This window comes from Oryza glaberrima, chromosome 2, assembly GCF_000147395.1.
Source record: "Oryza glaberrima chromosome 2, OglaRS2, whole genome shotgun sequence".
In the NCBI taxonomy this organism is placed as follows: Eukaryota; Viridiplantae; Streptophyta; class Magnoliopsida; order Poales; family Poaceae; genus Oryza; species Oryza glaberrima.
Window position 1 is genome coordinate 31,002,266 of NC_068327.1, and position 22,320 is coordinate 31,024,585.

The 22,320-nt window shown below is 47.7% G+C and overlaps 3 protein-coding genes, 1 non-coding gene and 1 pseudogene across 4 annotated transcripts; 1 reads left to right on the forward strand and 4 right to left on the reverse strand.

Moving 5' to 3' along the window:
- Positions 1-5,262: 5,262 nt before the first annotated feature.
- On the forward strand, positions 5,263-7,090 carry LOC127764717 (alpha-amylase-like). Its single transcript, XM_052289630.1, has 4 exons — positions 5,263-5,400; positions 5,501-5,633; positions 5,723-6,534; positions 6,626-7,090. The coding sequence occupies exons 1-4, from the start codon at positions 5,311-5,313 to the stop codon at positions 6,875-6,877; spliced, it is 1,287 nt and encodes a 428-aa protein (XP_052145590.1). The 5' UTR covers positions 5,263-5,310; the 3' UTR covers positions 6,878-7,090.
- Positions 7,091-10,465: 3,375 nt separating this feature from the next.
- Positions 10,466-12,212, reverse strand: LOC127764716 (alpha-amylase). The gene is made up of 4 exons (XM_052289629.1): positions 12,105-12,212; positions 11,864-11,996; positions 10,958-11,769; positions 10,466-10,873 (listed from the first exon to the last, which is right to left on the reverse strand). The coding sequence occupies exons 1-4, from the start codon at positions 12,210-12,212 to the stop codon at positions 10,622-10,624; spliced, it is 1,305 nt and encodes a 434-aa protein (XP_052145589.1). The 3' UTR covers positions 10,466-10,621.
- A 2,331-nt stretch (positions 12,213-14,543) lies between these two features.
- On the reverse strand, positions 14,544-14,616 carry TRNAA-CGC (transfer RNA alanine (anticodon CGC)). The gene has a single exon. It is a non-coding gene; the product is annotated as a tRNA-Ala (tRNA).
- A 311-nt stretch (positions 14,617-14,927) lies between these two features.
- Positions 14,928-15,993, reverse strand: LOC127764732 (sterol carrier protein 2-like). The gene is made up of 4 exons (XM_052289645.1): positions 15,760-15,993; positions 15,603-15,663; positions 15,414-15,513; positions 14,928-15,302 (listed from the first exon to the last, which is right to left on the reverse strand). The coding sequence occupies exons 1-4, from the start codon at positions 15,991-15,993 to the stop codon at positions 15,221-15,223; spliced, it is 477 nt and encodes a 158-aa protein (XP_052145605.1). The 3' UTR covers positions 14,928-15,220.
- A 170-nt stretch (positions 15,994-16,163) lies between these two features.
- Positions 16,164-19,236, reverse strand: LOC127764712 (ferredoxin--nitrite reductase, chloroplastic-like; annotated as a pseudogene).
- Between the last annotated feature and the right edge of the window lie 3,084 nt (positions 19,237-22,320).

The window sequence follows — 22,320 nt, forward strand, 5'->3', positions numbered from 1 at the left end:
AATTTGATTCTCGCCGTCCGATCCACCGCCTCCACCGCGCCCTTGCATCCACGCCACCCACGAACCGCCTTTGCCGCTCGCCAGCCGAGCTTTAGCACACTCGCTCCCGCCTCGAACCGACCTCGCCTCCGCTATAAAACCCAAGCCGAGCTCCTCCTCCTCTCTTTCCCTCTCGTTTTCGCCTGCCGCGCCTTGTCGCTTTGCTCTGCTCGCACCGTCGCCGTTCGTCGCCAAGCACTGGGGAGGCCGGTGCGTGCGTGGACGTCTGACGAGGAGCTCCGGGCACCTCTTCTTCCCCTTCCCCGGCCGCTCCCAGAGAGCTTGCTCCCGCGCCGCCGCCGCTCGTCACGGCGCCCTGTCCCGACGCGGTAGCCCTCCGTTCCTCTTCCTCGCTCGCCCCCCCTCCTTTAACTCGCTTGGTAGCGCGGTTAGCCTTCCGGTGGTTCGTAGGCGCCGCCCCAAGCCCCGCCGCCGCTCGCCATGGCCTTGCCGCCATCGGCGCCCGCTCCCGGAGGCCGCCTCTCGTCACCGGACCTCCACGGCGCCTCCCCACCCCATCCGACCCCAGAAACAAAACCCTTGAGCCACGGAGATGCTCTCGCCACCTTGAATCGACCTCTCGTCGCCCCGCCGCGATTTCCCCTTTTGCTCGCCGCCGACGATCGCCGTCGAAATCCGCCGCCGTCGGCTCCCCTCTCGTGAATCCCTCTCGCCACCACGCTCCCGGGGATCCCCTTGACCTCCCCCTTGCTGCCCCATGGCCGCCGGCCTCCCCTCTCGCTCTCGCGCCGTGCCGCCCCTTCCGCCGCCGCATAGCACCGCGGCGCGTGCGTCGCCGGTGACCTTCGGGTCCTGCGTCACCGCGTGCACGTCGCAACCCCTTTCCGCGATAGCTGAGCCCGAGCCTGTGCTTCCTTCGCTCTTTTCGCGCGCAGCCACGTCGACGTGCCGGCGAGATTGGCCGCCGCCGCCGGCCGCCGTCGTTCTTCCCCCGGCTAATCCGTTCCGTTGAATCGATTCCCCTTGGCCTCTTCTCTCTTCCGGTGCTAACCCCCCGATTCATCTCGCCGCCGTTCGCCGGTTTGCGTCGCTCGCCACCGGCCGTCGGATCAGCCCGCCCGGCCTCCTCTGCCTCCCCATCCGACGTGGTATCCACGTGGATGCCACCTCAGCCCCGGGCCCGCTCGACCGAGTCAGGCAACCCAGTCAGCCTCCCCCTCCGTCCCTTTCCCCGTGCTCGCGGACCACGTGAGCCATGAGGCTGCATGTGGGCCCGACGCGTCCCGGTCCACCCGGCACACGCGCCCGAACCGTGTCCACCAAGCCCTAGCGCCGCCTCTCCCGTGAGCCCTTCCTTCGGTGAACCCGGTCACTGACAAGGTGCACCCGGTCCACCGGACCGCCCCTCTCTCTTCCGCGCGCCCTAATGGGCCGCCTTCCCCGCGCCCGCGCCGGCCCAAATGGCTCGGCCGAGCCTCCTTCAACCCTCGGGCCACGCCCTTGCCGCCCGAGAAAGTCTAATATACATCCCTCGTCCATTTCCTTTTCCATAAATCAATTCCATTGGTCCCGCACGTCAGTGATTGTCAATAATATTCTTGAGAATATTATTTCTATAAATTCCATAAACCATTCCTCGTATTCCAGAAAATTCCGATAAATCATTTCCTAGTACAGAAAATCCCATTTGAGCTTCCAAAATTCATATATCTCGATCCATAACTTCGATCAACTCCGTTCAGCTTCCAGTATTTCTATAAAGTTGAGATCTTTTTAATGGCACTATTAATTAGTCTAATTAGGATCTTTCTTTTGGTATTTTGTCTAGGTTTTCGATTGTTTGCGTATAGTTGCGGTTACCGGATTTTCGTCACTCGTGGTTTTCTCGAAGATTCGTGAAGCTCCGTGAAGACCTTGAGCAAGGCAAGTCACCCTTTGACCAATTGCTCCTATAATTGGAAAATCATTATTATTTTGTTTTGCAACTTGAATTATTAGAATCACACACTTAACTTGCTTGGCCTTGGTTTGCGTGCCAAACCGACCGACCTACCCAGTAGTCGCACTAATTCCTGTAGGCTGTACTACCCTGATTCCTTGTCGCTCCACCCTTGTGATACTTCGGTATCCGTGCTCTCTGAGCGCGTATACCAATTATCCCACATACACCGTTGTTTGTCGAAAACTTGGGAAATGGGTTTGTGAAGCCTTGAAAACCCGACATGTGGTGTCGGTGTGTTTGAAAATAAAATGAATTGTGAAAACTCGCGATGCGGGAGCCGTGCCTACGTGGCGTTGTCCCGTATTCGCATATAAGGACTGATTCCTATGGGAAACTCATCAAGCATAACAAAGTGCAACCACAAGGTGGAATGGGACACCCTGGCTAAGTAACTAGTCGGTTCAGGGAAACCTCGCATGCCAATAGTTGGGAACGCCGGGGCGGGGTCGGACAAACCGGGTTCCTGGTAAGGCAAGGACGAGAAGCTTGCTCACTTACTGATCAAGGTAGTTGGAGTTGATTTGTGAATGCCTAAAATGGCCTATATTTAAGTGAGGATTTGATCCTTCTATGTGGCATGAGGTAACCCTAGGTCGGCTTGGGAAAGGCTTTGTCACGAACCTCGGACACTGGCCAGTGTCTGGAGTAAGTTCGTGTCTTGTGGGTAAAGTGTACCCCTCTGCAGAGGTTAACTAATTGTTCGAACAGCCGTGCCCACGGTCATGGGCGGATGTGAGGTGGTTCCCGTTGCGTAGATTTGTTTGCCAGTGCTTTGTGAAAAGTTGTTGTGGTGTGGGAATTGTAACCAGAATCAGCCTATGTGGCAGATGGATGACCTAAGTGGTCAGAAATGAATCTGTATGATTCGGGATGTCTGCGGGCATCATAGACTAGGCTTTCCGAGTGGAAGCGGACTGTTGTGCTGCTGGGCAGCTGGACTCTGGGAGTCCGAGAAAATGAAAAAAGGCTCTGGGAGCCGCCTAATCAAGTGAAATGGCTCTGGGAGCCGATAAGTAATGATCTGACCCGGGAGGTCAGTACATTACCATTTAAGTTGTTGAAAAGCATCTCTTAAGTTGAATCGAGACACAAGTCTCCTTTCGACCCAAAGTTAAAAAGAAAGAAATCACTTAGTGATTTTCAAACAAAGGATTTGCAAAACAACCTTGCCTCTCTTCCAAGCTTTCATTAAACACCTAAATTCCCGTGACTTGCTGAGTACGAAAGTACTCACCCTTGCTCTCTCTCTCTCTCTCTCTCTCTCTCTCTCTCTCTCTATATATATATATATATATATATATATATATATATATATATATATATATATATATATATATATATATATATATATATAGTTCCCCCGTCGTGAAGTGAAGATGAAGTGAAGTGAAGATTAGGGTTTTGTCCTGGTTCCCAGCCGTCACCTGTGGTGTTGGGTGTTAGTTCGTTGGTTCCGCTACTGCTGCTGTTGTGGGTGTTTCCTCGTCCGTGTCGTCGGTTGCATTCTCGGGCTGTCTGAGCTGCAACCTAAGTTAAGGTAAATAAGTCCTCTATTTATTTTAAAGATTTGCAATGATTCATATTTGTCATCGTGGGTACCAGCACTATGTCCTGAGACTGGTACTGAGATCGCGGTTTCGTAGGAAGCGGTTCGTGCCGTTATTCATACGACACGCTCCTGTCAGGTGCCGTTGTACGGCGCTGTCGGATTGGGGTGTGACAGATGTGATGTGATGGAAAGTTGAAAGTTGAGAGTAGTTGGGGGTGAACTAAACACGGCCTATGTGATGTGGAAGACTACAACTGCCCCAGCTCACAACATGCAGCAGCTAATTATAAGCTCTCTCTCTTAAGTAAAAGTCCAAGTGTTTGATTCTCGGTCACACTTTACCACAGTTTATTATGTCTAAGATTAGATAAGTTTGATTACGTTAGCAGCTATTTGATTGTGTCCACAGTTGTAATAAGATTCTCTTATAATAAATTAGGTCTCACGTATCATTGACTCGAAAAAGTGTAGTAAGATTCTCCAAGGTTTACTAAGAGCAAGTTTAATAATATAACCAACTACTCATTTCAAAAATTGAAACATCATTTATAACCAATCTAGTAGTCTACTTATACATTGTATCTAATCCACTCACATATTGGAGCACGTGCTGCAATTAACTACTCCCTCCGTCCCAATATATTACAACTTAGGATGGGTCTGACTACGAATCTGGACATATGGTATGTCTGGTATGACGTGGCAAGATGTACAGACTGTTTACGTCACCCTATTATAGGTGTGATCAAGAATTTAAGACATATCAACTTAAGCAAATACTATAATACTAGTACATGAACAGAGGTCGCAATGCCACGATTGGGTTTTCATCTGGAAGAACCGAGCTCCACCGAAAGTGTAATTCTTCGCCTGGCTGCTCTCAAAAGAACGACTACCGACTAGCAAAATCTGTTGAAGAAAAAGGTTGTCCAATCGGCAACATGCGACCTCTGCAATGGAGCGACTGAAACTGCCTTCCATTTCTGCATACAATGCTCCTTCGCGGTTGCATTCTGGAACTCCTTGGAAATCCACCTGCACATCACCTCTATGCAGGAGCTTCACAACCTGGACAGGCCCAGCCGGATCCCGACCAAACACTACGAACTCTTCTACCTTCTTTGTTTCTGGGGGCTGTGGAATCATCGGCATGACATCGTCTTCAGGAATCAGAACCCCTCCACCGCTCGGCTTATATCAAAATGCCTAGAAGATGTGAACCTCTGGGTGGAAAGGCTAGAATCCTGGAAAGAAATTCTTTCCTCCTTGCTGCACTCCAATGTAACGAATTAATCATATGTACTGTTTCTCTCTTTTAAAGAAATTCAGATTGGGAAGCTTTCCCGCGTGACCGGTCTAAAAAAATATTTATTGATAAATGATGATAAAATATAATCGAGAACCAAACGCACCTGCAATGCGATCAGGTGTTTTAGCTTCAGCTCGCACAAGCACATGCAAGAAAGCCGGATTTCCTACTAACCGGCACCTTTTTGAGGGCTCCATCTCTCAAGGCCATTAAAGTGCCTATGGGCTCACCGGCCAATAACAAACTGCTGTTATCCATCCAATCCAGTGTCCCAAAGCAACATTCAAGCTAGCCCAACAACCAGGCCTCCAAGAGTTGCAAGTTGAGCGTGCAATCCCCGGTATTCTCGACTATAAATACCCGACCAGAAACACACCCAGCTTCATCACTCCATCTCGCCTTGTCTCATTCCAAGTATAGCTGCAGCCTGCACGTACTGTACTGAGGACAATGGCGAGCAAACGCTTCTTGTCCCTGTCCCTGCTCATCCTCCTCCTCGGCTTCTCCTCCAGCTTGGCAGCCGGGCAAGTCCTGTTTCAGGTAAGAGGTCGCCATGAGTTGGGTTGCAGGCTGCAGTGAACTGATCGTGTTTTGTTCTGAGCCTGAGAGAATGGTGCTCTTGTGTTTGATGATGATGCAGGGCTTCAACTGGGAGTCGTGGAAGGAGAATGGCGGGTGGTACAACTTCCTGATGGGCAAGGTGGACGACATCGCCGCCGCCGGCATCACCCACGTCTGGCTCCCTCCGCCGTCTCAATCTGTCGCCGAACAAGGTCCGGTGCTCTCTCGATCACCTTCGTCGTCGTCGTCGATCCATATTGCCGGCAAAATATATCCAATTGGCTTGATTGCTGATCTGCAGGCTACATGCCGGGGCGGCTGTACGATCTGGACGCGTCCAAGTACGGCAACGAGGCGCAGCTCAAGTCGCTGATCGAGGCGTTCCACGGCAAGGGCGTCCAGGTGATCGCCGACATCGTCATCAACCACCGCACGGCGGAGCACAAGGACGGCCGCGGCATCTACTGCCTCTTCGAGGGCGGGACGCCCGACTCCCGCCTCGACTGGGGCCCGCACATGATCTGCCGCGGCGACCCCTACGGCGACGGCACCGGCAACCCGGACACCGGCGCCGACTTCGGCGCCGCGCCTGACATCGACCACCTCAACAAGCGCGTCCAGCGCGAGCTCATCGGCTGGCTCGACTGGCTCAAGATGGACATCGGCTTCGACGCGTGGCGCCTCGACTTCGCCAAGGGCTACTCCGCCGACGTGGCAAAGATCTACATCGACGCCACCGAGCCGAGCTTCGCCGTGGCCGAGATATGGACGTCGCTGGCGTACGGCGGGGACGGCAAGCCGGACTATGACCAGAACGCGCACCGGCAGGAGCTGGTCAACTGGGTCGACCGCGTCGGCGGCGCCAACAGCAACGCCACGACGTTCGACTTCACCACCAAGGGCATCCTCAACGTCGCCGTGGAGGGCGAGCTATGGCGCCTCCGCGGCGAGGACGGCAAGGCGCCCGGCATGATCGGGTGGTGGCCGGCTAAGGCGACGACCTTCATCGACAACCATGACACCGGCTCGACGCAGCACATGTGGCCGTTCCCCTCCGACAAGGTCATGCAGGGCTACGCCTACATCCTCACCCACCCCGGCAACCCATGCATCGTGAGTAGCTAACTCGATCTCTAGCAAATATTCTGAATCATCCTGCAAATTGATCGATGAACTGATGATAAATTCTGCAAAATTCTTTCAGTTCTACGACCATTTCTTCGACTGGGGCCACAAGGAGGAGATCGAGCGCTTGGTATCGATCAGAAACCGGCAGGGGATCCACCCGGCGAGCGAGCTGCGCATCATGGAGGCTGACAGCGATCTCTACCTCGCCGAGATCGACGGAAAGGTCATCACGAAGGTCGGACCAAGATACGACGTCGAGCACCTCATCCCCGAAGGCTTCCAGGTCGTCGCGCACGGTGACGGCTACGCAGTCTGGGAGAAAATCTGAGCGGTGGAGAGGCACAATTAGCAGATTTTATTTACCTGCAATTTTTTCCACCCTCGACGTATAACATATACATGTGATGGCAACGAGTTGTATGCTGTATCTGATCTGAACTATGTACGCGATTGTCCACAAAGTACTACCTCCGTAAATAAAGTGAGGATATGGAACATGCGTTTGCATGCATGGTTTTACAAATAATGGTATGCAATAAAATTTTCACTGCTTATGCATTTTTGCTTGGTTTGTTTTACTAATAATGGAATATTTTATTTTACTCATGTTTTGTATGGCAACGTTGTTTTAGCACACCACTACAAAAATCATCTTTCGTGACGGCCATTTTGGATTTTCGCTGGCGGAAATCGCAGCCGCCACAAACCAAAGGCCAATGAAGATCACGATCTTTACTAGCGGTTTTCGACCGCCAGCGATAATTCATTTTTGCTGGCGGTCGTCTTAAGCCAACCGCCAGCAAAGATCCATTTTCGCCGGCGGCTGGCTTAAGACGACCGCCAGCGAAAATGAATTATCGCTGGCGGGTTACAGTGTGCCAGCCGCCAGTGTTAATCCTGGCCAAATTTTTTTTAAAAAAAAACGACGGACAGAGCGTCCTTCGTCAACGCTCCACCATTCAAAAATTTCACAAAAATTTATCAAGCATTCAAAAATACATGAACAATTTACAATCAACAATTTCCATTCACTCAAGCATTCAAGCATCACAAAAATCAACAGATTAACAAAAATTTGAAGTCCGCCGCCGAGCCCCGTCGGCCTCCACCGCCTCCGCCTCAACGACGCCGCTGGTGAGCCCTGCCGGCCTCCACCGCTGTAGAGCGGCGCCGCAACCTCCACCGCGGCCCGCGCGCCAGATCTGAGAGAGGGAGAGGGGGTGGTGGCGGCGGGGGAATGGGAGGAGGGAGGAAGACCTGGATCCACCGCCTCGATCCGCCACCGTGCCGCCGCCGCGAGCCGCCTGCCCACCGCCGCCTCGACCTGCGTGCCCGCGCGCCGCCGCCTGCTGGATGGAGTCGCCTCGGGCCTCCTCGCCGCCGCTGCTGAGCTCCGCCGCAGCCGAGCCCCGCCGCTCCCTGCGCGTGCTACCACCAGGTCTGCCATGTGCGCCGACGCCTTTTGGATGGAGTTGCCTCGGGCCTCCTCGCCGCCGCTGCCGAGGTCCGCTGCAGTCGAGCCCCGCCCCTCCCGGCACTGGATCCGCCGCGTGCGCCGCGTGCACCCGGCCACCGCTCTCTCTACAGCGACCCTCTCTGCAGCGAAGGGATAAGGAAGAATGAGTGGTGAGGAGTGAAGGGATAAGGATAGGGTGGGGAGAGATTTTTTTTATAGCTCGAGTAATTTTTTTGCTGGGGCTATGTGGTGAAACCTTTTCAGAAGCGGTTGTATGAGTGGACTGCTCGTAAAAAAGACCAATGCCGGTGAATATCTGCCATTTTTGCTGGCGGTGTATTAAGTGCGCCGCCAGCAAAAACTGTAATATCTTTGATGGCGGCCCGCTTAAATCAACCGCCAGCGAAGATCAGTTTTCGCTGGCGGTTCGAAACTTCCTACCCCTTGTTACATTTTTGTGGCGGTTTTCATAAATATTCGCCATGAAAAATGATAGGGTGACGCTGTGAAAAATTATTTTTGTAGTAGTGGCAATGCTAGATTGTCAGCTCACATTTCCCAATTAATAGTCACAGAATTCAGAAAATGAATTAGAAGGTAGAAACTTCAATAGTTACAGAATTCAGAAAATTAGAAGATAGGAACTAGGAAAACTAGTCTTTTTTTTCTTCCAAGGGTTCAAACCAATGAACAACTCATAAACTGCTTATCAAAATCTCCAGCTCACCAAACATAACCCATACCAATGGAGGTATTAGACAATCCTCGAGAAAGTACCTCTATGCATCTAAAGTTTATAATAAAATTTTTGGTATCTTAATATACTTAGCACCTAGAATTACCAAATTTTATACTAGAAAATATGGTACCTTCAGATATTTTCAATTCTTAAGGATAATAATATTACACATACCAATATGATAGTGCAAGCAAAGGCTAAAAAAAACTATATAAATGATTTATATTTAAAATTACATAAAAAATCAAAAGATTAAGAAATGAGTAAATTTCAAAAAGCCACAGGTATTATTGTTCAAGTTGCACAAAATCACCGGAGTTTCGGCATGTGTTAAGTAATCATCGATATTGTGGTTCTAAGGTTTTACAAAACCACAATGTTTACCAATCTAGTTTAGTACTGCCGCAATATGAAAAATAATGAACTTAAAGTACTACAATATTCAAATGATGAATTAAAAAGAACTCATATATTCGATCATTGTTTGGAACTCATATGTATGGTAGACAAAGAAAATTTTGTTTACGGTGTGAAACTATAAGGTCATAATACACAGTTATGTGAAAAAGACCAAAACCCTGTAGTTTTATGCAATTTACTCTAGATCATAATACCTATGGTTTCGTGAAATTTACTCTTCTTATAGTATATATGAGAGCTTGTAACAAATACATGTCTATAAACAATCTCAAATGAGAAAACTTTTAATTACAAAGTTGAAGTTCTCATCGAGGATTGTAACATTCACACGAAATTTGCATTCATCTGACTTCATATGTAAAAGTTTGAAAAAAAAAATTAAATCTGAGGTTTTTCCATTTTTAGAGGTTGATAGCTAGAAAAAAAAACCGCATGCACACTAATCGATGCCATTTTTAAGAAGTCTACTTGTGAAAAACTATTTTCCTTATTCTTTGAAAATGACTAAAATTTAAAAATTTATAGAAAATATCATATTATGTGTGCAGATACTTCAAACTATAAAAGATGTGCGATCTAGCAAGTACAATATCTCCACACATGATATATAGGTTTAATAGTGTTCTTGTCCCTGTTTTCAACTGCAAATGTAATCGCACCCCTATTTTTTTTAACTTTGTGATTATACCCTCATTTTTTTAACTGAAGCTTGTGTTTGCCCCAATCCCATCAAGTCCTATTAAATACATGTATGCCATTTGCATATTTGCCTCTACTTTTTTTTTAGAACTTTTAGATTGTGCCTATATTTTGACATGATTTTCAAATTTTCAATACTAAAACATAAGGTCAAACTAAAACTTGACATGAAGTTTGACCCTTTTTCTACATGCATTTAATACCGTTAAGAGGGCTTAATGGAATGGGGGCATACACAAACTTCAGTTCAAAAAGTAAGGGTAAAATCAAGGGATAAAATCATACTTGAAGTCGAAAATATGGGTAAGAACACAATAGCCCAAAATATACATACATGGTTGGAAAAACCGGCAAATCTTCTCAATCTTTTGAATTTTTTATGAATTATAAAAATAAATCATAAATCATTTTTAACTATTCCTTTTGAAGCTTTTGGCTACGCATCAAATTTTCGTAGAAGAACAATACTGCCACTCGAGAAGTAAAAAGAACAGTAACAATAATTCACCAGTACAATCGAACCAAGCAAAAATGCATAAGCATTAAGCAGTGCAAATTTTATTGCATAGCATTATTCGTAAAACCATACAAATGTATGTCCCTGATCCTCACTTTATTTACGGAGGAAGTACTTCGTGGACAATTGCATCCGTAATTCGGATCGGATACAGCTCGTTGCCGGCACGTATATACGTATACCGGTCAGGGTAAAAATCGCAGGTTAAATCTGCTAAACTGAGAGTCTCGTCATCGTGCGCTCAGATTTTCTCCCAGATTGCGTAGCCGTCACCGTGCGCGACGACCTGGAAGCCTTCGGGGATGAGGTGTTCGACGTCGTATCTTGGTCCAATCTTTGTGATCACCTTGCCATCGATCTCCGCGAGGTAGAGATCGCTGTCAGCCTCCATGATGCGCAGCTCGCTCGCCGGGTGGATCCCCTGCCGGTTTCTGATTGACACCAGGCGCTCGATCTCCTCCTTGAGACCCCAATCGAAGAAATGGTCGTAGAACTGAACAATTTTACAGAATTTATCATCAGTTCATCGATCAGTTTGCAGGATGATTCAGAATTTCTGATCGAGTTGGCTACTCACGATGCATGGGTTGCCGGGGTGGGTGAGGATGTATGCGTAGCCCTGCATGACCTTGTCGGAGGGGAACGGCCACATGTGCTGCGTCGAGCCGGTGTCGTGGTTGTCGACGAAGGTCGTCGCCTTGGCCGGCCACCACCCGATCATGCCGGGCGCCTTGCCGTCCTCGCCGCGGAGGCGCCACAGCTCGCCCTCCACGGCGACGTTGAGGATGCCCTTGGTGGTGAAGTCGAACGCCGTGGCGTTGCTGTTGGCGCCGCCGACACGATCGACCCAGTTGACCAGCTCCTGCCGGTGCGCGTTCTGGTCGTAGTTCGGCTTGCCGTCCCCGCCGTTCGCCATGGACGTCCATATCTCGGCCACGGCGAAGCTCGGCTCGGTGGCGTCGATGTAGATCTTTGCCATGTCGGCGGAGTAGCCCTTGGCGAAGTCGAGGCGCCACGCGTCGAAGCCGATGTCCATCTTGAGCCAGTCGAGCCAGCCAATGAGCTCCCGCTGGACGCGCTTGTTGAGGTGGTCGATGTCCGGCGCGGCGGCGAAGTCGGCGCCGGTGTCCGGGTTGCCGGTGCCATCGCCGTAGGGGTCGTCGCGGCAGATCATGTGCGGGCCCCAGTCGAGGCGGGAGTCGGGCGTCCCGCCCTCGAAGAGGCAGTAGATGCCGCGGCCGTCCTTGTGCTCCGCCGTGCGGTGGTTGATGACGATGTCAGCGATCACCTGGACGCCCTTGCCATGGAACGCCTCGATCAGCGACTTGAGCTGCGCCTCGTTGCCGTACTTAGACGCGTCCAGATCGTACAGCCGCCCAGGCATGTAGCCTGCAGAAGCATTCAAGCAATTCAACGACCTGTGCATGTATTTTGCCGGCAATGGTGCGACGACGGAGGGGATCGAGAGAGCAGAGCACCGCACCTTGCTCGCCGACAGAGTGAGACGGCGGAGGGAGCCAGACGTGGGTGATGCCGGCTGCGGCGATGTCGTCCACCTTGCCCATCAGGAAGTTGTACCACCCGCCATTCTCCTTCCACGACTCCCAGTTGAATCCCTGCATCATCATCAAACACAAGAGCATCACTGCATCATTCTCTTAGGCTCAGTACAAAACCCGATCAGTTCACTGCAGCCTGAAACCCAACTCATGGCGATCTCTTACCTGAAACAGGACTTGCCCGGCTGCCAAGTTGGAGGAGAGGCCAAGGAGGACGATGAGGACCGAAAGGGACAAGAAGTGTTTGTTCACCATGGTGTTCAGCACCTGCATGCTGCAGACTCACTTCGGAGATGGGTGATTGATGAAGCTCCTGGGTGTGTCTGGTCAGGTATTTATAGTCGAGAATAGCCGGGGATTTTGCCATGCTCAACTTGCAACTTTTGGAGGCCTGGCTGGGCTTGAATGTTGCTTTGGGACACTGGATTGGATGGATAACAGCCGGAGTTTGTTATTGGCTGGTGAGCCCATAGGCAATTTAATGGCCTTGAGACTTTGAGAGTTGGAGCACTCAAAAGGCGCAGGTCAGTAGGAATTCCATCTGTCTTGCTTGTGCTTGTGCGAGCTGAACATGAATACCTGATCGCACACAGAGTATTTGAGAGCAGAGGAAAAGAATCGATTGAGAAGGTACGCAAAACGAGCTGAGCCATTAACGTATGATTAATTGAGTATTAACTATTTTAAATTTTAAAAATAGATTAATATATTTTTTAAGCAACTTTCCTATAGAAAATTTTTGCAAAAAATCATACCGTTTAGTAGTTCAGGAATTGAACGGTGCGCATGTAAAACGAGAGAAATCTTCTCTCTTACACTTGCTGCTGAATTGGTACATGTTGCGAGTTGTGGCGAATATGTATTTTTTTTCACCTAGGTGCAACCGCACCCATCATTTACATACAACTTAAATGTACATTAAAAAAATGTAGGGCTTGTTTGGTTTAATACCTACCAAAATGTTGGTAGTGCCAAAACCTAGGCAAGTTTTGGTACTACAAATTTTTTTGGTAGAGTAGAATTGTATTTGGTTGGAGACCAATTTAGAACCAAGCTTTTAGCATAATATAGAAAATATCAAATTGGACATTGGCAATGCCAATGATTTGGCTTCAAACCAAACCCGTCTTATGCACTGTTCAAACTACCAAAATATTTGTAGAGCACGTTTTGGCACTAAATCCAAAACGGCCCATAATTTTACTATTTTTGAGAAGGTACCTAAAGGTACCACAATTTTCTAGTAAAATTTGGTACCTCTAGGTACTTTGTATCTCAAGGTACCAACAATTTTAGTGTAAAATTTAGATACCTTAAGGTATTTTCTAAAGAACTATAAAATTCCTCTATAAAAAATAGTTTGAAAATAATTGGTAGCATCAATCACAATGGCATAAGTCTATACACAAACATACACAACCATGCAAGGCTGAAACAGATATATAATCAGATAAATAAAAAATAAAAAAACAATATTGTGAACAGTACATCTCCAGCACAAATAGAATATGTTATTTCTGTTTCTTTACTGTAAATTAAATTTTGATGTGCATGTTTGCATAGTGGTTTACATCTTCTTTATCTATCTTAACATTTTTTTATGAAATATTTACGTACTCCCTCCGTCCTAGAATATAAGAAATTTTAGGGTTGAACACGGTTATTAAGAAAGTAGGTAGAAGTGAGCGTTGGAGGGTTGTGATTAGATAAGTAGTGGAGGTAGGTGGGAAAAATTAATGATAAAGGGTTGTGATTGGTTGGGAAGATAATGTTGATGGAGAATTTGTTATATTTTAGGACAAATACTGAGAGTTAAAAATTATTATATTTTAAGATAGAAGGAGTAACTATATAGGTGACATGTATACACCTAGATACGATTGCACCTAGGTATAAAAAATACTTTCCCGTGGCAGTTCCACAGGACCAGGGCATCAGGTTCCTGTTGCCATGCACATTTTAGCACGATTTCAGCAAATTTCATGCAGCACGTTGGCTGTAGCACATTCATTCCTGAACACAGGATATGGTGCGTCTGTCGAGGCAGATAACAGAATATTCAAGATGAGAAAATTTTGTGGATGGAACCACTTGGCTCCAAGTCTATGGTGTGAACCGCCCTGAACATTCCGGTTCAAACAAAACAACGGTAGCGTCCCGAGAACTGACACCGCGAACAGCTAGCCATAGTTTCATCCCAGATTTTAATTGGGCTGTTTGTTATTCCAAGGGAAAAAGATAGAGCAATAAAGGATCGGTCGGCTTATTTCCGTGCGGCTGCAAGCCTCCTCGTCCTTTTTGGAGTCAAAGGCTTGTATAAGCAGAGGCTCATCAGGATGGTTGGCTTGATAAGTCTGGCGTACACAGGTTGTTTCTGGCAAGAGCCCAAGAGCAGATCGGAACCGACTTAACAGAACAGCTTTTCTGCAAGAAGAACGAACTGATGAAAAGATCAAGGGAAAGAGGGGAGGCGCCAATGCGCCATGCCTTGGACGTCACACTGCACGCACCGGCACAAAAAAAAAAAAAAAAAGATTTAGTTGTGTTTGCGAAATTAACAGATCGTGGATCGAACAGCGTTTGATGTTCAAAAAACAGTGCCGATGGAGACGCGGGGAATCGAACCCCGTGCCTCTCGCATGCGAAGCGAGCGCTCTACCATATGAGCTACGTCCCCAACGATAGCAATTTGTAACAACCTGTGTATGATACTTTAATCCATGCAATTTGTTGTTAAGAAAGTGGGATCGCGGTAGAAGAATTTGGACATTCAGATATTTTCCGTATCTTAAAACGCCAACAGCATCTCTAAGGCACCACAATTGACAAGAACATCTCTGAACTAATTTTTTAGAGTAAGGGCCCCTTTAAATCGCAGGAATGAGAAAGCATAGGAATAGGAAAAACGCAGGATTTTGATAAGAATGTAAGTGTAAAACAGAGGATTGTAAAACACAGGAAAAATACAGGAATGGTCGTTTGATTGGACCGCAGGAAAAACGCAGGAATCAGAGGAGAGATAAAGACTCAAAGGAAAGTTTCCAAGAGGTTTTACCTCATGTTAGAATTCCTCCAAAACTTGCATGGCATTAGACAATCCATAGGAATTTCATAGGATTCCATAAGATCTATTCCTTTGATTCAAAGGGCTATATAAGAAAAATTCCTATAGGAATAAAAACCTCTAAAATTTATATGAATTTCCTTTGAATCAAATGGGCCTAAAATTACTACTCCAACTACGCCAACTGCCTCTGTGTATTGTCGAACTCCACTCAACCCTACAGTTTGGATGGCTTGGGGAAGATGTCCGGCGTGAACTTCTGCGCCGCGCTTATACTCCCCTTGATCTTCAATTTACCCCTGCAACAACGCACGAACACGATATCATCACGACAACTCATAATTCCTTTTTTTCCTAAGCAATCTCTGAATCAAATCAAGATTGAATCAAACAGTTCTTTCCAATCTCACATTATGAACGCCATCTGAGGGTTCAGCTTGCCGCTGGAGATGACCAGGAAATCGTCGTCCGTGAAGGAGAAGGTCGTGTCTGGCTTCCCTTCGTACGGCCCTGACAGAAAAAGGCAGAGCTTATTCAGTACGACGACGCGACAGACAAAGACAAGAGTCGACGGAGATCGATCGCCGGGAAAGCTCTACCTTTGGAGACGACGCCCTTCTTGAGATCGACGACGAATACCTCCTCGTCGAAAGCGAGCTTCTGAGAGAAAATCCACAAGTGCAACGCCGAACGTACTTAGTTAATCTCACGGAAATTCATGGTGTTCTAGTCGATTGACCGAGATGGTTATATTACCTTGGGAGAGATGTTGAGCTGGTAAACGAAGCCGATCTTTTCGACGAGCTCCTTGCCGGCGCCGGAGGCGAGGTGGACGCGCAACTGCTCCAGTAGCGCAGCCGACTTGAGGTTGCTCCCTTCCATCGCGTCGCGCGATTCTTGGTTCAGATTTTGGAAGTTTGATTGAAGGTGAGAGACGGAGTTGTGTTCTTGGGGCTTTGATCTGGAAGGCTTTTTATGTATAAACTCCATCCACCTTGCAGACTTGGGGACACAGGACTCGGTTCCGGAGGCCTTGTCATGTTGTTAGTAGTTGCATTGAACTCTTAATTAACTTTCACTTTCATGCAAGATTGGGACAGTTCAGGTAAGGTACTATTGTGAAATCAGATTTAGGAACAGCGATGAACAGTTGCAGAATCTGTTCTTCTTTATTTATCAACCATCCTCTGTAAGACTGTAACGTGCTTTGTGGGCTACAAGATCAAACCAAAACGTGATAGTACAAGCGTGCCATTGGCGAAGGCATTGTCGTCTACTTTACAAGGACGGGGAGAGATCACCGGAGCAAGCAAACCACCCCCAGTCTGTGCTCCTACTCCTCGTTCTCCTCCCTCTCCGTCCGCACGGCCCCGAACCGCTCGACCAGGATGTCGGCGACGATCGGCGCCAGCTCGTCGCACGGCACGGACTTCTTGTACACGCCGGCGAGGTGAGAGTCGCTGCCGACGCGGCCGCCGGCGAAGATGTCGGCCGCCTCGACGATCTTGCCGGCGCTGTCCTTGGTGAGGCAGCCCATGAATCCGATGTCGGCGACCTGCACCTGGCCGCAGCTGTTTGGGCAGCCGGTCCAGTGCATCCGCACCGCCCGGGGCACCGACACGAGCTTCTCCACCTGCGACGTCACCAGCAGCGCCCGCTGCTTCGTCTCGATGATGGCCTGGCCGCAGAACTGGTTGCCGGTGCACGCGACGAGGCCCTTGAGCAGCAGCGACGGCTGCGGGGAGAACTTCTGAAGCAGCGGCTCGGCGAGCAGCGCCTCCACCTTCTCATCCTTGACGTTCGGGATCACGATGTTCTGCTCCACGGTGAGGCGGAGCTCGCCGGAGCCGTACTCGTCGGCGAGGCGCGCGAGCTCGAACATGTCCGCCGCCTGCACCCGTCCCACGGGCACGTGCAGGCCGACGTAGGACAGCCCTTCCTGCTTCTGCGGGTGCACGCCGAGGTAGTCCCTCCTCTGCCATTTCTTGTCGATGAGGTCCTCCGGCGCCGCGCGCTCCAGCACGCCGTTCGGCATCCTCTTCTCCACCTCCGACCAGAAAACCTCCATCCCCTGCAATTGCCAACGCCGCAATTAATTGATAAGAACATTGGAACATACGTAATTCAGACAATGGCGTGGAAAAAATGGCTCAAAAGTTCGTCGATGAGCCACATCATGCGGGTCTTCTGGCGGTTGCCCCTGGTGCCGAGGTCGCAGTACGCCTCGAGAACGGCCTTGCACACCGGGATGATGTCGTCGCCGGGGACCCAGGCGTCGAGCGGCAGCGCCTCCTCCCACCTCTTGGGGCTGATGAACCCGCCGACGAGGAGGTTGAACCCGAACTTGCCGTCCTTCACCGCCGGCATGTACGCGAGATCGTTGATGTGCGGGTGCTCGTACAGATCGTGCGACCCGACCACGCACACGTTCCACTTCCTCGGCCTGCCAACAACACGCAGCAACAACAATTCAATAAACATGTCAGAGATCGACGACACGAACAGCACGAGCATATCAAGTTGATTCGATTACTGACAGGTTGGTGATGGTGGGGTTGCCCTGGAAGTTGCTGGTGATGTAGGAGGAGAGGAGGTTGGTGTAGGATCGGGTGTCGACGATCTCGTCGGGGTCGATGCCGGCGAGCGGGTTGCCGACGGGGTTGCGGACGTTGTTCATGCCGCTCTGAAGGTTGGTGAGGCCGACGGCTTTGAGCCCGTCGAGGATGGCCGGCACGTCGGGGAGCGTGACGCCGCGAATCTGCCAGTTCTGGCGGGTTGTCACGTCGGCGCAGCCATCCTTGCCGTACGCCTCGATCACGCTCGCCAGGTACCTCGTCTGCTCGCTCGTCGTCACGCCGTTTGGCAGCTTCAGCCGCATCATGAACCGCCCATCTGCACAGCGTAGAGCCGTAGAGCGGCCGTTAGCATTTTGGGCCAAATTCACTCTGGGCCCCCAAAACACTAGTATATGTTTAGCAAAGAGTCTAATTAAAGGACCACGAGCCCACGGCTCCAGTTGGGCCAGGTGACGGAAGAGAATTTTAGCCGTGAGAGTCAGTATATTCCATTTCATTGGTGTGGCTAAGATAGTTGATCTTTTGCTTTTCTAGTTTGTTTTAAGAACATATATATATATAGCTATATGCCATTAAAAAACTATATAGTATATACCGCACCAACCAACCAATGACAGCCACCAAGTGAGCCTTTTCAACCTAGTAATAAAATGTAAACAGAACATAGAACAGAATGGATATATAAGCTTATGTACATCCTGCAGATGAAGTAGAATTGTAAGGGACCAAAATGACTTTCGTTTTTCTTTTTGGTTCAATCAGTACAAAGGCCACACATCAGATGCTGGCGCCAAATAAAGTACTCATACTAATACTTATCAAACGGTTGTGCGAACATTATGTTACTTGGTAGAGCCTGGGACTGTGGCTATATGTGGCACATGGAGGTGAAGTGATTGGATCAAAGGTTTCCATGTTTGCTCAATATAAATAGTCATTACTCACGAGATCGTAATTAAGCTATAAAAATCACAGCAACTTAATCAATCTTAATTATGTTGCTGAATGTGCATCGAGAAAAAACAAATCAGCAGAATATCTTGGCGAATTAATTGAGGTAATTCTCCTCGGCGCGACAGATCAACTAACCGATCGAAAGCAAGAAAATGTGTTGAACAGAGGAGCAAAAGAGAGGCATACACTGATGCTTGTGGCAGTGGAAGAGGCCGAGCCACTTGAGACGCACGTCGATGTCCTCCTTGGAGAGCTTGTCGGCCTCGATCTCCTCCATGGGCATCTTGGCGAGCTCCTTATGCCGCCCTCCATGAACAACGATATGGGCTCCTTCCCTAGCTTCACCTTCTCCTGCGGGTTCAGCCCTGCCCGGTACTTCTCCTTGAGCACCCAGTACCGCCCCTCCCGCTGCTCCACCCACGGCTCTAGCCGCTCCGCCGACACGGCATCGTCCGCGGCCGGTGTCGAGGAGGACGGCGCGGACACGGTCGACGACTGCATGGGGCGGGTGCGGACGGCGGGAGGGCGGCGGCGGGATGCTACCACGTGCGGGGACAGGGGGAGGAAGCGCTGCAGGGAGGCGGAAGAGGCCATGGCTGGAGACGGTGGTGGTGGTGGTGCGCTGTTGCGATGAGGGTGGCCATGGGTGCGGCGCGTGTGGTTGTTTATTGCAGAGGAGGGAGGGGGCGCGAGGGCGCTGTTGCTAGCTCTTGGCGAGTTCAAAAGGGCAGATGCTGCGAGAGATGGCAGCCACGGGAGGGAAATTTACAAACATGCCTGTGGCCCGGCGGGTACTGTTCGTTTGGTTGTGTTGGTATGGAATAGGAGCTCGGGTAGACAGTAACGTCATTTTGTCTTGTGTTGCTATCAAATGGTTTTTTTCCCCGGTGTTTTTTATTTTTGGAAAGCAATGGTGGATCCATAAATTTTTCAAAGCTTGGACAAAAAACCTATGGCAAACGGTTACCGATATCAGCGATATGGAATATCGACCTTTTATTATACGTCGATAAGCCTAGGCAGCTAATAGAGCTGTCGGATAGTTAATGTTGTTATTTGTAAATATTTGTATCCTGGCATAGTGTACATTATGTATAGTAGCTTTTGTTAGTTAATCTCTCGTCTAACAAACCGAGAGACCAAGTCGTAAAGGGCGTGGTCTGCCCCATGCCTAAATCATACACTTTCTAAATTGTACGCCATGATTGGTGATACTTTTTAGGTTTTGTTTGGCAAATAGGGTAGGGAAATAATCCCATTCTCCAAAGAGTAATATTGTATCCTAACCATCCATTCTTCACCCTCGTTTAATCCTAACCATTCATACATTTCCCTTTTCCAAACCCCCTCCCTCCTCTCATTATCCATTTGCCAATGTACATTAGTCCCCCATATTCCACCAGCTCAGTAGTATCTATTATATACTAAAAGTCCATTAAATTTTCTAAAATCACTCTCAAGTTAACATATGGCATCCTAAAAACACTCTCAAGCTGCCACGTGGTGCGACCAAAGGAGATAAAGGACCCACGGGTGCAATCCATGTATTTGCGTTGTTGGACTCCAAAATTCAGCAAAAATCCTAAAAATTTAAGGAAAAAATCCACGGGTGCAGCCATGTACGCATGTGGCTGCTTTCCTTCCATTCTCTTCTTTTTCTACGGTAGTTAATATATTTTTTTAATCAGTAGTTAAAAGATAAAATTTCTAATAAACCGCTTGATCTACCAAATAAAATTCTGAAGTCTTCAACCTTGCTGTTTTTCCTCTGTACGCATGTGCCCTTTTTCCTCTGTTTTTTTTTTTTTTTTGCTGTGGTTGTTATAATCGGTTGTTAAAAGATAATCAATGCCCTTTTATGGTGACAAAATTTCTAATAAACTGATTGTTCTATACCATTAGATCTAACAAATAAAATTCTATATATTCTCCGATGGCTCCAACAAGTATGCATGCACTCTTCTTTGCCTTTTTTTCTGCGATAGCTAAAAAATATATTTAATGCCCTTTTATGGTAAAAGAATTTTGCATACATGCACATTGATGTCCCACATTTATAGTAAAGCACACTATGTCCATTGTTATAATATTTTTCGCTCGATTTTAGAGGCAGGATTTTAGAATTTTTAATACACATTTACCCCATACCGAGTTGTACACTCAACACAGTTATGTTTACATCCCAAATTTTAGAGATCAAAAGCATTTCAAGGACATAGAACATAGATATCTAATATTCCAAATGAAATTGCACGCATGACAAAGCGTTGTATTTGAGTCATCTAAGGTGATCACGACCGCTGCAGCGCTATAGCTTTGCCACATATCACCACGTGGCAGCTTGAGAGTGTTTTTAGGATGCCACATGTCAGCTTGAGAGTGATTTTAGAAAGTTTAATGGACTTTTAGTATATAATAGATTTGAGCTAAACTGAAACAAATTTTGTTGAATCCAAAGCCCATTATAAATTGCATAAATCATTCGAACTTTTTTGCTTGAAGTTCAATATCAATTCTTTAAAAAAATTTGAATTTCTTAAAGTTTAGAACTCCAAAACGAAGATTTGATATGTATTAAAAAGAACATATAGATTAGATGATATATAGTTCGTAGGAACCAACTCCATGGTTGCGACGTAATACTTTCCTATACTTCATGGTTGTTGTAAGTAATTTTATTTTAGAATTTATGTGTTGCAAGTATAATTAGCATTCAAAATAGTCACAAACAATTTATTGACAAAAATTAGGTTGAGAATAAAAGTAGGAAAAGTCACGCATACACAAATATTCATATGTGTAGAGTAGTATTTCAAGCAATACTCCCTCCATCCCACAATATAAGGATTTTGAGTTTTTGCTTGTAACGTTTGACCACTCGTCTTATTCAATTTTTTTTGCAAATATAAAAAATAAAAAATTATGCTTAAAGTATTGTGGATAATAAAGTAAGTCACAAATAAAATAAATAATAATTTCAAAAAATTTGAATAAGACGAGTGGTCAAACGTTACAAGCAAAAACTCAAAATCCCTTATATTATGGGACGGAGGGAGTATTAAATTTTAAATGCCCGCGCATTCCTTTATAGTTATATAAAAGGAGAGAAGGCCATGCAAGTGAAGTGATGATCTCTTATGCACCAATCCTACACCTTAAAACCCTAACATCACCATACATCCCAATCACAAGGAAATCACTGGGAGGGACCCGAATAGCTAATTCTCATTTCTCACAACCGACTGTTGTCAACAACACTACAATCACCATTGTGAGAGAAGTTGGACGTTGCAAGTCAATCACCAGCGATGACGCCTTCAGCTAAAGCGGGAGATCTCACTGGTGCGGGACTTCTACATCCACATCGACAAACTACAACAGTAGCAACATATGTGATACTAATGACTTCTTCTACATCCGGTTAGTACCACCAAATTCTGTATTAGATTAGATTTGGTGATACTTGGAACTCCTAAATTTAGATTAGATTTCGCTTTAAATTTATGTTGAAAATCGCTCAGTTTTCCAACAGCAAAAGATACTTGAAACTCCTACAGTCAAAATATGAACGTCCATACTATAAATTATCTGAGGCAGAACAGTGCTCCCGGGCTTAGGCAATTCAGAGGCAGAACAGAAACCGGGGGCTTTGCAGAGCACAGCAGTTGTTTCAGAGGGTTTAGCGGCATGACGCAGATGCATGCGACTGCTTCACACCGAAGGCTTCACACGCGCCCTTCCACCCAACCCAAAACATCCAGAGGCTCCAGCCACCCACGGGGGGCAG

Bases quoted from the DNA above. Each gene is read 5' to 3' on its own strand.
- LOC127764717 (XM_052289630.1), top strand. From the start codon at position 5,311: ATGGCGAGCAAACGCTTCTTGTCCCTGTCCCTGCTCATCCTCCTCCTC. The intron at 5,634-5,722 runs GTCCGGTGCTCT...GCTGATCTGCAG, and splicing joins TCAATCTGTCGCCGAACAAG to GCTACATGCCGGGGCGGCTG. The intron at 6,535-6,625 runs GTGAGTAGCTAA...AAATTCTTTCAG, and splicing joins ACCCCGGCAACCCATGCATC to TTCTACGACCATTTCTTCGA.
- LOC127764716 (XM_052289629.1), bottom strand. From the start codon at position 12,212: ATGCAGGTGCTGAACACCATGGTGAACAAACACTTCTTGTCCCTTTCG. The intron at 11,997-12,104 runs GTAAGAGATCGC...ATGATGATGCAG, and splicing joins CCGGGCAAGTCCTGTTTCAG to GGATTCAACTGGGAGTCGTG. The intron at 11,770-11,863 runs GTGCGGTGCTCT...ATGCTTCTGCAG, and splicing joins TCACTCTGTCGGCGAGCAAG to GCTACATGCCTGGGCGGCTG.
- LOC127764732 (XM_052289645.1), bottom strand. From the start codon at position 15,993: ATGGAGTTTATACATAAAAAGCCTTCCAGATCAAAGCCCCAAGAACAC. The intron at 15,664-15,759 runs GTAATATAACCA...ATTTTCTCTCAG, and splicing joins AGCTCAACATCTCTCCCAAG to AAGCTCGCTTTCGACGAGGA. The intron at 15,303-15,413 runs GTGAGATTGGAA...GCGTTGTTGCAG, and splicing joins CCTCAGATGGCGTTCATAAT to GGGTAAATTGAAGATCAAGG.